The 13,400-nt window shown below is 61.7% G+C and overlaps 1 protein-coding gene across 4 annotated transcripts in view; it reads left to right on the top strand.

The window, feature by feature from the left end:
* Positions 1-13,099, top strand: part of TFEB (transcription factor EB) — a 13,601-nt gene extending 502 nt beyond the window's left edge. Inside the window, exons 1-9 of one of the 4 annotated variants that reach the window (XM_026864162.1) lie at positions 2,543-2,744; positions 7,448-7,691; positions 7,769-8,023; positions 8,115-8,195; positions 8,896-9,016; positions 9,200-9,256; positions 9,701-9,776; positions 9,946-10,093; positions 10,436-13,099. In XM_026864162.1, the coding sequence (XP_026719963.1) occupies positions 7,497-7,691; positions 7,769-8,023; positions 8,115-8,195; positions 8,896-9,016; positions 9,200-9,256; positions 9,701-9,776; positions 9,946-10,093; positions 10,436-10,876 (1,374 nt within the window). In that variant the 5' untranslated portion in view covers positions 2,543-2,744; positions 7,448-7,496 and the 3' untranslated portion in view covers positions 10,877-13,099. Of the gene's footprint in view, positions 1-2,542; positions 2,745-6,418; positions 7,230-7,307; positions 7,692-7,768; positions 8,024-8,114; positions 8,196-8,895; positions 9,017-9,199; positions 9,257-9,700; positions 9,777-9,945; positions 10,094-10,435 lie in introns of those variants that run through there. The other 3 variants (XM_026864161.1, XM_026864163.1, XM_026864160.1) reach the window with 3 other exon arrangements.
* The last annotated feature ends 301 nt before the right edge of the window (positions 13,100-13,400 follow it).

Genomic DNA, 13,400 nt, shown 5'->3' with positions numbered 1-13,400 from the left:
GGGGGGGGGGGGGGGGGGGCAGGGATGGTGCTGTTCTCCCAGTTCCTCTTATTGCTCATTTCTGCAGTTATTTAAAAAAAAACAACACCCAAGTTGCCTGGAGTCAGCCCACGTTGGAGCAGGACGGGGTTTGCTCTTTGGCCGCGGGTTGCGCACAGGGCCCCGCTCCCGGCTCTCTCCCACGTGCTTGGGAGCTTGACCTTTGCCGAGGTGAGCAGGATGAGGCCTCGTGTCCTTCCCCACCGCCATGGCTGAGGCCCCTCCAAGGTCACCCCGCGGCTCTCCTCGCCTCCCCGCTGAAAGGTGGACACGATACGGGGCTGATTAATCACTCAGCAGTGCCGGGCTGCGGCCGCGGCACCTCCCCGGTCCCTGCGCTGCCGTTGGCTCATCCTGGCCCAAGGAACGTCCTTCTGCCTGTTAACACTTTTATTTTTAATTGCCGCTGTTGGGTAGGGAGTGGGAGGGGAGGGCAGGAACTTGTCGGCTTGGGCTGTTTGCGCTGGCGGGCTGTGAATTCCCCGAGTGGTCAGTTGGACAGTGATGTTTCAATCAGGGCTCCTGCACCGCGCCAGCCGCCCTGCGGGAAGGGCTTTTGCTCCCGTTTGGAACAGCCATGGAGGCAGGATCTGACCCCACTGTGGTGGGGTCCCAGGGGTCCCCCTGCCTCCCTCAGCCCTGTGGGGGGAGCACCCAGACCCGGCCCGTGGGTGCCAGCCTCCACCCACCGTGCCCATCCAGGGTGATGGAGTGTGTGTCCCTGAGCTGTGCCACACGAGGCAGAGGGGCTTTTTGGGGTGAAGGAGTGGCTTTTGGGGGTGGAGTGGCTTTTGGGGGTGAAGGAGTGGCTTTTGGGGGTGAAGGAGAGGTGTCGGAGCAAAGCTGTGTGTTATTAACCCTGCAACAGCTGCCACACAAAGGTGGGCTCTCATGGATATACCTTGGCACCACCAGAACCCCAGAGCAGGAGACTTTTTTATAAACCTCATATATTCTGCCCTGGGAGTGTCACTGTGACAAGGAACACACTCAGCCCTGGCTCTTGGCACCCGGGGGCTGATGCTTTTCCCCCCACCAGGTCCCTGACACCTCCCTGGTGGGTCAAGCCTCCTTGGGCAGTTTGGGGACCACTTTAGCCAGGGTCCTGCTGCGTTACAAGAGTTGTGTTAATGTTTTTACTGTGCTGGATACCTGGGCCGCTTCCAGGAGCGGTATTTAACGCATGGAAGGGAAAACATTTGGCCTCTGACCCAAGTGCCTGTTAACAACGCCGCGGTCCACGTTTCTGAGATGCCGGGGCTAAAAACAGTCCCGGTGACTCAGCCTCTCACTGGAGTTGTCAACTGACCCGGGCTTTTATTTGCCAAGTCCCTCCGCCTTCTCCTTCTCCCTTTCAGGGCTGCATGCTGCTGCGTGGGGAAGGCGCCTCGGATGGGGTTGGGGTGGCTCTGGCCGTCCACCTGCCTGACCCATCTCCTGCCTGCTGGGTGGGTGATGAGGGGGACACTGTTGCTCTCTGGGGTTGGAAACAAGACCGTGCTCCCCCTTTCCCACCACCCCGTCCTCATCCCAGGGGGACATAGGCTGGATGGAACCTCTGGAGCTTCTGATCCAGCCCCAAGTGTGGCCAGTGTTGGTGTTAGGTTGGTGTCTCCAAGGATGGAGATTGCTCTGCTGACAGGGTTTGGCCACCTGTGTGGCTGATCCCTTCCTAAAACCCCAGGTCGGACCCTGTCCCACTGCCGCTTTCTGGAACTTCCAACCACGGCCCTACGCTGCTCCGCGTGCCGATGAAGATGAAAGCCCCCGGCCTTCCTCCCGCTGGGTGCCGGCGTTACCTGACCCTGACACCACGGGGACGCTGGCACGGCATAAATCACCCCCGCAGTGGCCTTGCCAAGTCTGGGCAAGGGAGAGGCCGCGGGGCTGGTCCCAGCTGCACGGGAGCGGACGGGTGCCAGCCGCGTTGCTGGCAGGGTGGCACGGCAGCGGCTCGCCGGCCCGGCACGGGGGAGCTTGACCTGCTCGGGGTGTGCGGGGAGGTGCAGCACTGCCCTCGCAGAAGGGATGTGGTGCAAAGTGGCTTTGCACAAAGGGGTATGGGGGGGTCCCCCAGCACCCTGCCAGCTGTGCGGGGTGTCACACAGGCGTCCTTGTCATCCCCTGGCTTTGCCATTGCCATCCTGGCTGGTGCCGGCTGGTGGTGGCATTGCCATCCCGGTGGGGACCAGCTGTGGGTGCTGGAGGGACCCCACGTGCTGCCCAGCGGCGTGCAGGGCTGGATCCAGCTGCATCGTGCTGGTGCTTGCTCTACCCCCACTGAGGGCACACGCAGGGTGAGGGATCCCTGTGTCCCCTGGAGTGACAAGGGACGGCTTTTACCCCTCTGCATTTTCAGGCAGCTCCCGAGGGGACACAACTGGGGCAGACCCAGACTGGGCTCTCCACTCCGGAGAGCCCGGCGGTGGTGGCTGCCTCTATTTTTGCCACTCTTTTTTTCTCAGCTCGGTTGCTAACTCCTGTGTCGCAGTGAGAAAAACAAGCAGGTTTGGAGGTTTTTTGCAACTTCCCCCCCTCGCTGCACCCTGCGTGGCCGCTGCCGCCTTAAAAGCAGGGTCCTGAAAATGAGGAAACTCGGGGCCGGCGCAGGAGCCAGGCTGGCCCCGGCGAGGAGCGCGAAGGAGCTGCAACCCGCCGGCCCTGGCACCCGGAGCACCCCCCCGACCTCGCCGTCCTGCGCCCAGGTAACCCCTGCCCTGCCACCCCCTTTCCCTGCAGCGGGGTGGCAGCAGAGCCCGTCCCAGGGCTGCGGACACCCGTGGGGGCTGTTTTTGTGGGTGCCCGGCGGGGTGGCAGCTTGGCGCTGTCGGAGCAGATTTCGGTCCGGAGCAAACCCCGCCAGACTCCCGGCTGCCTGGACCCAGCAACCGCTGCCTCCCCAAAACTGGTGGGTGCTTCGCCCTGCCAGGGTTGGGGTGTGCCAGGCTCTGTCGCTCGCCACCCCTTTTGTCTCACCCCCCCCCTCCAGCATTTGAAAATGAAAAACGGGGAAGGAAGGCTCGGCAGGGTCGGTAGCAAGAAACAGGGCTGTTTTCACTTCTTTCTTCTCCCTTGCCTTTCGCTGCCCTCCTGGTTATCAATGAAACAGCCCAGGGCGGCGGGTAGGGGGGTGGCATGGCCCCCACCCCGCCTCCACTCCTTCCCCAGGGAGTCCCTGCTCCCAGTTGAAGCCGTGGATTGATTTTTCCACTCACAAATGGCCACAATCGACCGGGAAATAAACACAGGCAAGGGAGTGGGGCTGGGCAGGCAGCTCCTCGGTGCAGTGAGTTTGGGGGTTCTCGGCGGCGTCTCTGGGGCTGAGCGGGGCATCGCTTCCCCTCTTCTCCCTCCAGCTTCTGAAGGGGTGGGCAGGAGATGTGCTGCGTTTTGCAGAGTGTGTATGTGCCTGTTACGTTGTAGGCAGGACAGGCGGTGCGGGTGCAGGCAGGACAGGCAGCCTGAGTGCAGGCAGGACAGGCAGTGTGGGTACAGGCAGGACAGGCAGTGCGGGTGCAGGCAGGACAGGCAGTGCGGGTGCAGGCAGGACAGGCAGCGTGGATACAGGCAGGACAGGCAGCCTGAGTGCAGGCAGGACAGGCAGCGTGGATGCAGGCAGGACAGGCAGCGTGGGTGCAGGCAGGACAGGCAGCGTGGGTGCAGGCAGCATGGATGCAGGCAGGACAGGCAGCACGGGTGCAGCTTCCCACTGGGCCACCCAGGGAGGGTAACGCGATCCCCCTGTATTTTGCAGGGGCTAAATGTGGAAACTGCCTCACGGCAGCTTTTATTTCTAACCCACACCTGGGCGCAGCGATGCGCTGGGGCAGGAGGCGGCGGGTGCTGCATGGGTGTGGGGACGGTGGCGCGACTCCAGGTGTTTTGTCCCCTCGGGGTGGCACTGGGTGCCCCACGCTGGTGCTCGGCCCCGCGCGTTGCGGAGCAGCACCCAATGTCACTCCACCAAGTACCAGTGGTTGCTGAGCAGCCGACCCCGCGCCGCCGGCTGTTGCTTTGCAAAATGGATCAGCAGCCCGGGGAGGGGGGGTGACACTGGGCTCCCATGGGGACAGGGGACAGCTTGGGGACGTGCAAAAGCCTGAGTGAGGGTCAGAGCAGCTCTGGGTGCCATCAGGAATCCTCCGCCTGGAGCCCCCCCACCCCAAGTGTTGCCCCAGCATGGAAAGGAGCGCGTTGGTCTCTTGATGAAATAACACCCCCAGAGGAAAAGCAAGAAAGGTCCAGAAATAACCGTGTCGCTAAATAGCAGCAGAGATATTTTGAAGGGAGATTAATCCCTTGGCTCTGGCCCCGCGCGTTGTCCCAGCGGTGGGTCTGGTGTGTGGTGGTGGAGAGGGGCCGGTGCCTGGTCCCCCCCCGACCGGGTACCAATGGAGCCCGCTGCTCCCCATCACCTTTTCACTGGAAGAGCTGCCCTGGTGTTAGGGTGCAATCCTGCACTGGCGTGGGAGTTTTCCTGCACCCCAAGGAGGCAGGGGCAGCAGCGGGGGGGGTTTTGAGGCACAGGTTGAGTTTCTCTTGGGAAATCTGTCCCTTGTCCCTTTGTTCCTGGGTCAACCCAGGGCCAGAGCTTTGGGCTCCCCCTTGTTGCTGGGGGCTGCAGGATCAGCCCCACTCCAAGGCTTCTCCTGCCGATGGGCAGCGACGGGCAGCGCACCCTGTGCCACGGGCAGGGGCCTGAGGACCCGCCTGGGTGGGAAAAGCCACCCTATGCCCCCCCCCGGACAGGAAAGATTGAGTCAGGGTGTGGAGAGGGGCTGGTGCCATCCACCCTGTCCCTGCTCCCTCCTGCTTTCCCACCCTTCAGCCCCTCTTCTCCCTCTCCATCCCCTTCCCACTGCTCCATCGCCCACTCCGGGCTTCCTGCCACCTCCCCTCTCGGTGACCGATGGGGACGTGTCCCCAGCAGGTGCCCTGGCAGCACCCACCAGGAAACCCAACGCCTGGGCATGCCCTGGGCCGCCCTGCTGCGCGCTCGGAGCCAGGCCAGCTGCCGGGACAGACCCTCACCAGGGTCCCCTCCAGGCAGGGACTAACCTGGGGCTACCCCGCGCGTGGGGATGGCTCCAGCTCGAAGGGAGAGCTGCTGGGTGTGATTTTTTTCCAGGATACTGACATCTTTCACCTTCCCAGGAGTAACATGCATCCTGGATGGAGCCACCATCCTGCATGCTTTGTTTTTGCCCCTCTGGACGTGTCCCCCAGGGTGGGACATGCCTGCGCCGTGATGCTGGCTGGGTCCCCCCATCCGTTCCCACTGCCGGCTGCCTCCCTCCCACCCGCCGCCCTCCCACTGGGGCTGACTCAGAGCGAAAGCAGAAGCTGCTCAGTGTTTCGGGGTGCGGGGGGGAAGCCAAGCAGAACCAAGCGGCTTATTTTAAACCTGACCTAATTTCCCCCCTCTGCTTATTGGGCCCAACTCTGGTCACCCTTCCCCATCCTCACCCTCGGTGGCTCCCCTGGGAGCTTCCCGGGGGGAGAGGGCAGCGCTTTTGACTCCCCCCACTCCTCTTTCCTATAAGGGGGGGTCCTGCAGCCAGGCAGAGTGGTGGGCGCCGTGCTGTGGGTGGCTACGCCTGAGCTCACTTCACATGACACCCCCCTGCCCCCACGTACCGGCTGTCCTTCCTGAGAAAAGCCTGAACCCCCCCAACTCTGCAGCTCCATCCTCACCCTCAACACCGGGTTTTCCCCAGCGCTGGAGGTGCTGGTCCCTCCGGCTTCCTCCTTGTCCCCATCGTGTCCCCATCGTGTCCCCCTACCCTGCGCCCATCGAGCCAGGGTCCCCCTGCAGCCACCCGTGGGGTGCGCCCAGCCCTGCTGCTGCTCACGTGCTTTGTAGGGCTGTGGGTAGCTGCCTGCATGCAAATACAGGGGCTGACTGCAAAGTTTCCCAGGCATGGCTTGAAATCCCTTTCCTGCTCTGCCCTGATGCTGGAAGCCCCCCGAAAACGGCCATCTGGCGTGGGCCCTGCACCTCTCCCCCTCCCTGCCCTGCCTGTCCCCCGGCTCTGTGGGGTGACCTGGGGTGGCAAAGCATGGCCAGTCCCTCCACGCCACCACGGCTCATCCCATCCCGTCACGGCTCTTGGACACTTTTCCTCTCACCTTGCCCTTAATATTTGGGGTTATTACATCCCCCCTGTGCATCAGCTGCGGTTTATCCCCCTTCAGCCTTGTTTTATCTGCCGTGGGCTGTCCCTAGTGTCACTGGGTCCTTCTCCAGGGCTCTGCCGCTGCTCGTCTCAGACATCCCCCTGTGCCCTCCTCTAAGGCCGTCAGCGACAGGCATCTTAACGAAGCTCCGATTGATAACTGTCCCAGGCTCCTCTTCTCCCATCCCCCTTCAGATGGGCCACCATGTCTAATTAATTACCTTCCTCTTGCCGTTCAATAGCTGGCTCTTGATCCATGTAATCGTATTTCTGTCCATGCTGGCTTGATTTAATTTCCCCCTTAGGATATCGCGTGGCACTGTGTATCAGATGCCTCACCAAAACCCCGGTGTGTTGTATCCGCCGTGGCCCCTTTGTCTGCAATTACACATTGTATTTAAATAGCAAAACCCTCCAGATTTGTCTGCTTATGCTGCTGCAGAGCAAACCCCGGGTGTTTGGCTCCTGCCTGGTCCCCTGGCAGTGTTTGCTCTGTGTCCTGTGCTCCGCTTCCCACCCAGCGGATGCCGCGGTCCAGGCCCCCATCCCATACAGCATCTCCCGCATCCCCATCCCAGCCCCGGGTGGGAAACCAGCCCCATGGAAAGCCGCGGTCGTGCCCTGGTGAGCCGGGGTAGGGCAGCTCCCCTCGCCCTGGCATCCTCTGCCCCCCTCCACGGGCCGCCGTCCCCTTTGTACGGGGGAACAAGGGCCGGTCTGTGCGGTGCGGGGGCCTCGCACGCCTCCCCCCGCCTCCGCGCTCGCGTGCCGGCCCCGCACAGAAGCCGCGTTGTTCGCCCCACGCCAGAGCCGAGGTTTTGGGGCAGCCGGGCTGAGGGTTAAACCCTGCCTCTGGCTCCTGGCACCCGCCGGCCTTTTCTTCCTGCTCATCCCTTGCCTTCCCTTTCCCTTTCGCTCTGCTCCCGGGCTCTGTTTTTTCCCTGATATCCTTCCTGCTTTGCTCCGGTGTTTTGGAAGTTGGTGGCTCAAAGCACGCTCCAGCTGAACCCGGCGGTACGTGAGTCCATGCTGCTCCCTGCCCTCCCCGTCCCCCCCAGGGTGCCCTGGTTGTCCCCAGGGAGAGCGGTGGCGTGTTGGGGAGGGCATACCCATCCGTCTGGCTTAGTCACCAGCTGCTATGGCTGCTCCAGGATGCCTGCTCCCTCCCCGTGCCTCAGTTTCCCTGCTGCAAAACAAGCTGCTGCTGATGTGCCGTGTCCTCCTCCTCTCAGGGTCACCTCCGTGCCTGGCGGGCTCCCACCTCCCACCCCGCTAGTCACCATGGCGTCCCGCATCGGCCTGCGGATGGAGCTGATGAAGCAGCAAGCGCAGCAGGAGGCCGAGAGGGAGCGCATGCAGCAGCAGATGATGATGAACTACATGCAGCAGCAGCGGATGCCGGTGGCCTCCACCCCAGCCATCAACACCCCCGTCCACTACCAGTCCCCACCGCCCGTGCCTGGAGAGGTCCTCAAGGTACAGTGTGTCCCCCCGCCGCCAACTCCAGGACCGGGGAAGGTGCGGAAGATCCCTCATGGTTTGTCTCCCCATAGGTTCAGTCCTACCTGGAGAATCCCACCACGTACCACCTGCAGAAGTCACGGGACAAGAAAGTTCAGGCTTATCTCTCCGAAACCTACGGGAACAAGTTTGCTGCCCACGTCAGCCCCGTCAGCCACTCTCCCAAACCGCCCCCCGCCGCGTCCCCCGGCGTCCGACCCAGCCACGTCATGTCCTCGTCGGCGGGCAACAGCGCGCCCAACAGCCCCATGGCCATGCTCAACATCGGCTCCAACCCCGAGCGGGAGGTGAGGAGGTGCCACCGCGCTGCTGGGAGGGGCAAAAGGGGCTGGAAAGGGCAAAAGGAGCCCATTGGCACTTTCTGCCTTTCCCTTTCAGTTCGATGAGGTCATCGATGACATCATGCGCCTGGATGACGTTTTGGGCTATATGAACCCCGAAGTCCACATGCCCAACACAGTGAGTCTCTGATGGGTGTTAGGAAGAGCTCAGACCCCAGGGTGTGAGAGGGAGCAGCCTGGGGGTCCCGCAGCCCTGTGCTTGCAGGGACGGAGGTGGCACAGAGGGGACCTGTCCCTCTGCCACGTCCCCGCAGCGATGCCCAGTGCCAGCCCAACGCAGCCTCATCCCTGGGACGGGTGTCCCTGGGGCTGGGGGAAGGGAGGCGGCGAGATCTCCCTTTTGCAACTGCAAGAGCCAGTTCTTCAGCTTCTTCTCCTTTTTAGTGGCAGTGGGGAGCCCTCATAAAAAGCCGGAGAGACGGGAGAGGGGTGCGGGAATGGACCAAGCATCTGCTGCAGCGCGGGGGGATGATAGTGCCGGGAGAGGTTTCCCTGCCAGAAGCTTTCTCGGAGCGGCCCCGTCTCCTGGGTCGGATCCATATGGCAGCTTGTGCCTCCCAGTGGGATTCATCCTGCCGAGCCCTTCTCGGATGTGATTCATCTGCCCTATTTTAGATGTTGGCCGTGGGAGGGGATCAGCTGCGCCCTTTGAAGTCCTGTTTTCTTTGCTACTCTGATTATAGCTGTTTTAAGGGCCCAGGAAGACAATTACACCTGCCTGGGCTACGCACTCACATCCCAGAGGCCAAGCAGCCGGGTTTGAACCCCGGTCCCACAGCCCCGGATGGAGCTAACCCGCCTGTCCCTCTGGTTTTCAGCTGCCGATGTCCAGCAGTCACATGAATGTCTATAGCGGAGACCCCCAGGTGACAGCCTCTCTCGTGGGTGTCACCAGCAGCTCCTGCCCCGCCGACCTCACCCAGAAGAGAGAGCTGACAGGTACGTCCCCGGCCCCAGAGCCGGCGGTGACGGCGAGTGCCAAAACTGGCCGGGGCTGCCTTGTCCCTGTGGATGGGGAGGGAGGCTCTGGGGGATGCTGGGGTGCTCTGGCACCGACCTGGGATGCTCATGGGGCAAGATGCAGCCTTGTCCCCTCTGGGTGACGTCGTGGGTCTCTTGCAGATGCGGAGAGCCGAGCCCTGGCGAAAGAGCGCCAGAAGAAGGACAATCACAACCTGAGTGAGTTCGGCGCTGCCTGCCCGCGGGTGGCCTGGCTTTCTCTCTCCCACCCCTGCAGCCCTTTCCCCATCACTCTCCCTCTCTGAGCTGAACCTCTTCCCATCCCACCCCCGCCTCAGAAACCACCCCCCACAGCCCCCTGCCCTGACTCGCTCCTTCTCAGCTCTGCAAAATGTCTGCAGTGCAGGAGACGCCCTCTTGTCCTTCTCGTTAGCACTGGGGGAAGGTCAGACCTGCTGGGGCGATGGCTGGGAGCAGAGTGCCAAAGGGTTGGTCCCAGAGGTTTCTCATCCTGAGCCCCCCAACTCTGGAGGGTTTTTGGGGGGCATGACAGTGGCTCCGAGCCCCAGGAGCAGCAATGTGGCTGGTGGGGGCTGTGGGACATCGAGTCTCTCCATCTCCCCGACGCCTCCTCACCACCATCCCTCTCTTCTCACCCTGCAGTCGAGAGACGGCGAAGGTTTAACATCAACGACCGCATCAAAGAGTTGGGGATGCTGATCCCCAAGGCCAACGACCTGTACGTATCAGTGGTTTCTGCGGGGCTGGGGTAACTGTGGGTCTTGTGGGCTTGCTTGCCCCTCGCCTCCAGGGCAGGCGATACTTCCCAGAGGGGCTTTTTGGTGGAGCAGGGCTGAGGGGACATGTTCCTGGCACGCAGGTGACAATCTTTCCATCCTGCACGGCAGGGACGTGCGCTGGAACAAAGGGACAATCCTGAAGGCGTCTGTGGACTACATCAAGAGGATGCAGAAGGACTTGCAGAGGTCACGAGACCTGGAGAATCACTCACGGCGTCTGGAGATGACGAATAAGCAGCTGCTGCTCCGCATCCAGGTGAGTTTCCCCGCGCTCTTCCCTCCCTCTGCTCTGCTCCAGCCCCGCCAGCAGCTCGCTCCTGCCCCGCCGAGGGGACGGGCAAGGCCTCTCCTCCCTCTTAGGGCTTGTCAAGTCACCAGGAGCAAAGCTTTCAGACAAACCAGACCTCTGAGGCTCAGGCCACCACAGCGAGTGTTGCTGAGCTTTGCATGGGTCACCATTTTCCATCCTTCGCCTCTTCCATGGGCTCCTTCCCTGTGAGCTTCGCGGTCCCTCTGTCCTTGCCGCCTCCGTGAATGCCCACGTGCGTGTCCTCACGCGTGATGTCCCCGCTGGAGCCCTCCTGTGCTTTGTTGGCAGGAGCTGGAGATGCAAGCACGCGTCCACGGGCTGCCCACCTCCTCGCCCTCGGGTGTCAACGTGGCCGAGCTGGCTCAGCAGGTGGTTAAGCAAGAAGCCAGCGGGGACGAGGGGACGCTGGAGCCACTGCTGCCAGCGCCGGACCCCGAATCGCAGCCGCAGCCAACGTTGCCTCCACCACCCCAGTCTCCCTACCACCAGCTGGACTTTACCCACAGCCTGAGTTTCGACGACGGCTCCCGGGGCTTCCCGGACAGCCTGGAGCCCGGCCACAGCGCTTCCTTCCCATCCCTATCCAAGAAGGAGCTGGACTTGATGCTGATGCAGGACACCATGCTGCCCTTGGCCTCCGACCCCTTGTTCTCGGCCATGTCCCCAGAGGCCTCCAAGGCCAGCAGTCGCCGGAGCAGCTTCAGCATGGAGGATGCAGACATGCTGTGACGAGGAGCTGCTCCAACGCTGGGGGCGAGGACTGGACCTTCGAGTTTGGTTAGTGAAGTTACAGGGCACTCTTCTCGCAGGAGGAGCCCGTCCTGCCGCGCACTTGAATCTACGTAGGAGTACCTTTTCTCTATGCAACGGGGGTCTCGGATCAAGGCTCGCCGGGTACCGCCATGTCTTTCGCAAGCTTGTTTTTTGCCAGGAGCTGGAGCGGACCTTCTCGGCTTGCCATGGCGTTGGCCTGACTGCAGATTCCCCAGCCTGGGAGCGTGATCTCGGCTGCTTTGCCTTTCAGTGAAACCCTCCCGGAGCGAACCCCTTCCCCAGGGTGCTGGCTCAAAGCCGGAGCTGACAGGAGCCTTCAAGTCCCCGGGAGGAGGGGGACGATGCTCAGAGCTTTTTGTCTGCCTTGCTGCCTCGTTGCCATCTCGCGCCGGGAGCCCACGTCCCCAAGGAGTCTTCCCCAGTGGGGGACTCTGAGCCCTGTGGATGCTTCACAGTGCCACGTCCTTCATGATTCCTCCTTCCTCGGAGCACCCGCTGCCTCCCTGGGTCGCAGGGCCGGAGGGAGAGGGGGTGTTAATTTGGCGCACGTTAATTCACGGTGCACGGGGGGGTGTTGTCTGAGTGACCTGGGTTGGAGCCTACAAATTTAGGTTGATGTTGAAGCCTTCCAGAACAGCTGGGATGGGGTGTTTGATGCTCGCTCAACCCTCTGCTGTGATCCCCACCTTGTGAGGAGACCCCACCTCAGGGTTTGCCAGCATCCAGCACCCCATAACCTCGCTGGCCTCCGGACAAGGGCTGCATGGTGCCGGGTGACCTTCAGCCTCCCTCAGGACATCCCTGCAGAGGTGCCTCTGCCCCACGACACCAAGCCCTGCCCCTCTGAAGAGAAGAACAGAAGATTTTTATTTTGGGGATACTTGTTGAAAGAGGATGTCCTGCCCCATGTCTGGGCGTGGAGGTCTGGGCTCTGGCCAGGGACCAGGGGGTGATTTGTGCCGATTGCCAAACCTGAGCTGCTGCTCTGCCTTTGGCTCACGGGGTGTATTTCTCTCCTCAGCGTCACCAGCTCGTTCCCCAGCCAGGATGGCTCAGTGATGGGGAGCTGCTTTGGGCTCTGCATCAACTTTTGTCTACTCAGCTCGGCTGGTGGCAGGGAGGGAGCTGGGCAGGGGAGGGGGACACTGTTCAGAAGGAAAATATCACCCAAATTTGTTCTGAAGCCTGAAGGGGAGTGCAGGGAAGGCTGGGGAGAGGAGACCCCTTTGTGATCCTGCACTAGAGCACAGCATCACCCCCCCGGGCCCTGGGAGCTGTGGCTGGATAGACAGGGGCCCACGCAGGGACGGGGGTCACTGGGTGCACCCCATCCTGGGCCAAGGATGGGGGATGTCGTGGGGTTAGGACTGTGAGGGGAAAGCCCAGCCCAGGAGGGACAAGCTTGCTCCATGGTGGCTGGATTTGGGGTTGTGAGGTGGGGGACAGCCCTGGAGAGGTGCCTGTTGGACAAGAGGGTACGGGGATGTGCAGAAGGTGAGGGAGGAGAGGGGGAAGGGAAGAGGGAGGACACGTTGGAGGTGTCCTGGGGCGCTGGGGCAGTGCAGGGACTGGCCGCTGCCCTGCTGGGGTGCGGGGAGAGGGGCGGAGGGGATGTCGGGGTGCTGGGCGAGGGGCACTGGGCTGTGCCCTGGCAGGTTTGGGGTTATTTCACCCCACACGTTCACAGGAGGCCTTGGCATCTTCGTGTGTTGCCGTTAGTGCCTGTAAAAAGGATAATCCCCACGGCAGGGCAGCAGCACCCCATACGCTGTGCTGAGCACCTACAGACATGGGCGGATCTGCAGACACCAGAGGGTCTGTGCGGGTGCTTCGGGGTGGGGTGTACGAGATCCTTGGTCGCTTAGGATTATCGTGGCTATGGGGTGCTTCTGCTGGGCCCTCGCTGGTGGGACACGGCCTGTGCAGGGCTGGCTGGGGCACGCACCCACCCTGCTCCGGGCACCAGCGGGCAGAGGATCGTCTGCTGCTCAGCACAAGCCGTGGCGTATTCCCCTGGCTGTGAATAAACAGTTGTGGATTTATTTTTTTTTTTTTAATCTTCGGGGGTTTTTTTTGTTTGTTTTATTTTTCTTTTTTTTTAATGCACTGTGCTCTGATTAAAAAATTTTACTACTGTTTTATAAATAAATGTATAAAAGAATGAACTGGAATGGAAGAAGAATCATTAAAATATATTTATTTACAACATCCCAGAGCGTTGCAGTGTGGGCTGTTTTCTTCTCATCCCAGAGGAGGTGGGTCACGAAGCTCAAAGCACCCACAGCTGCTTTTCCCCAGCGATGCCACAGTTGTGCCCAAAGGTCAGGCTGAGCAGCATCCCTGTCTTGCGGGGGAGCTGCCCTGGATTTGGGGGCCTGTTTTTTGTTTTTTTTTTTCAGGAAAGCCTGGCTCGGTGAGGGGTGGGGATGACCTCTGTTCCTCTCATTCAGCCGGTCCTGGTGTGGTTTGGGGTTTTCAA

The sequence above is a fragment of the Athene cunicularia genome (genome assembly GCF_003259725.1).
Source record: "Athene cunicularia isolate RWA chromosome 26 unlocalized genomic scaffold, athCun1 chr26_part1, whole genome shotgun sequence".
Lineage (NCBI taxonomy): Eukaryota > Metazoa > Chordata > Aves > Strigiformes > Strigidae > Athene > Athene cunicularia.
The sequence above is the reverse complement of the archived record's forward strand: the minus strand, read 5'-3'. Positions and strand labels throughout refer to the sequence as shown.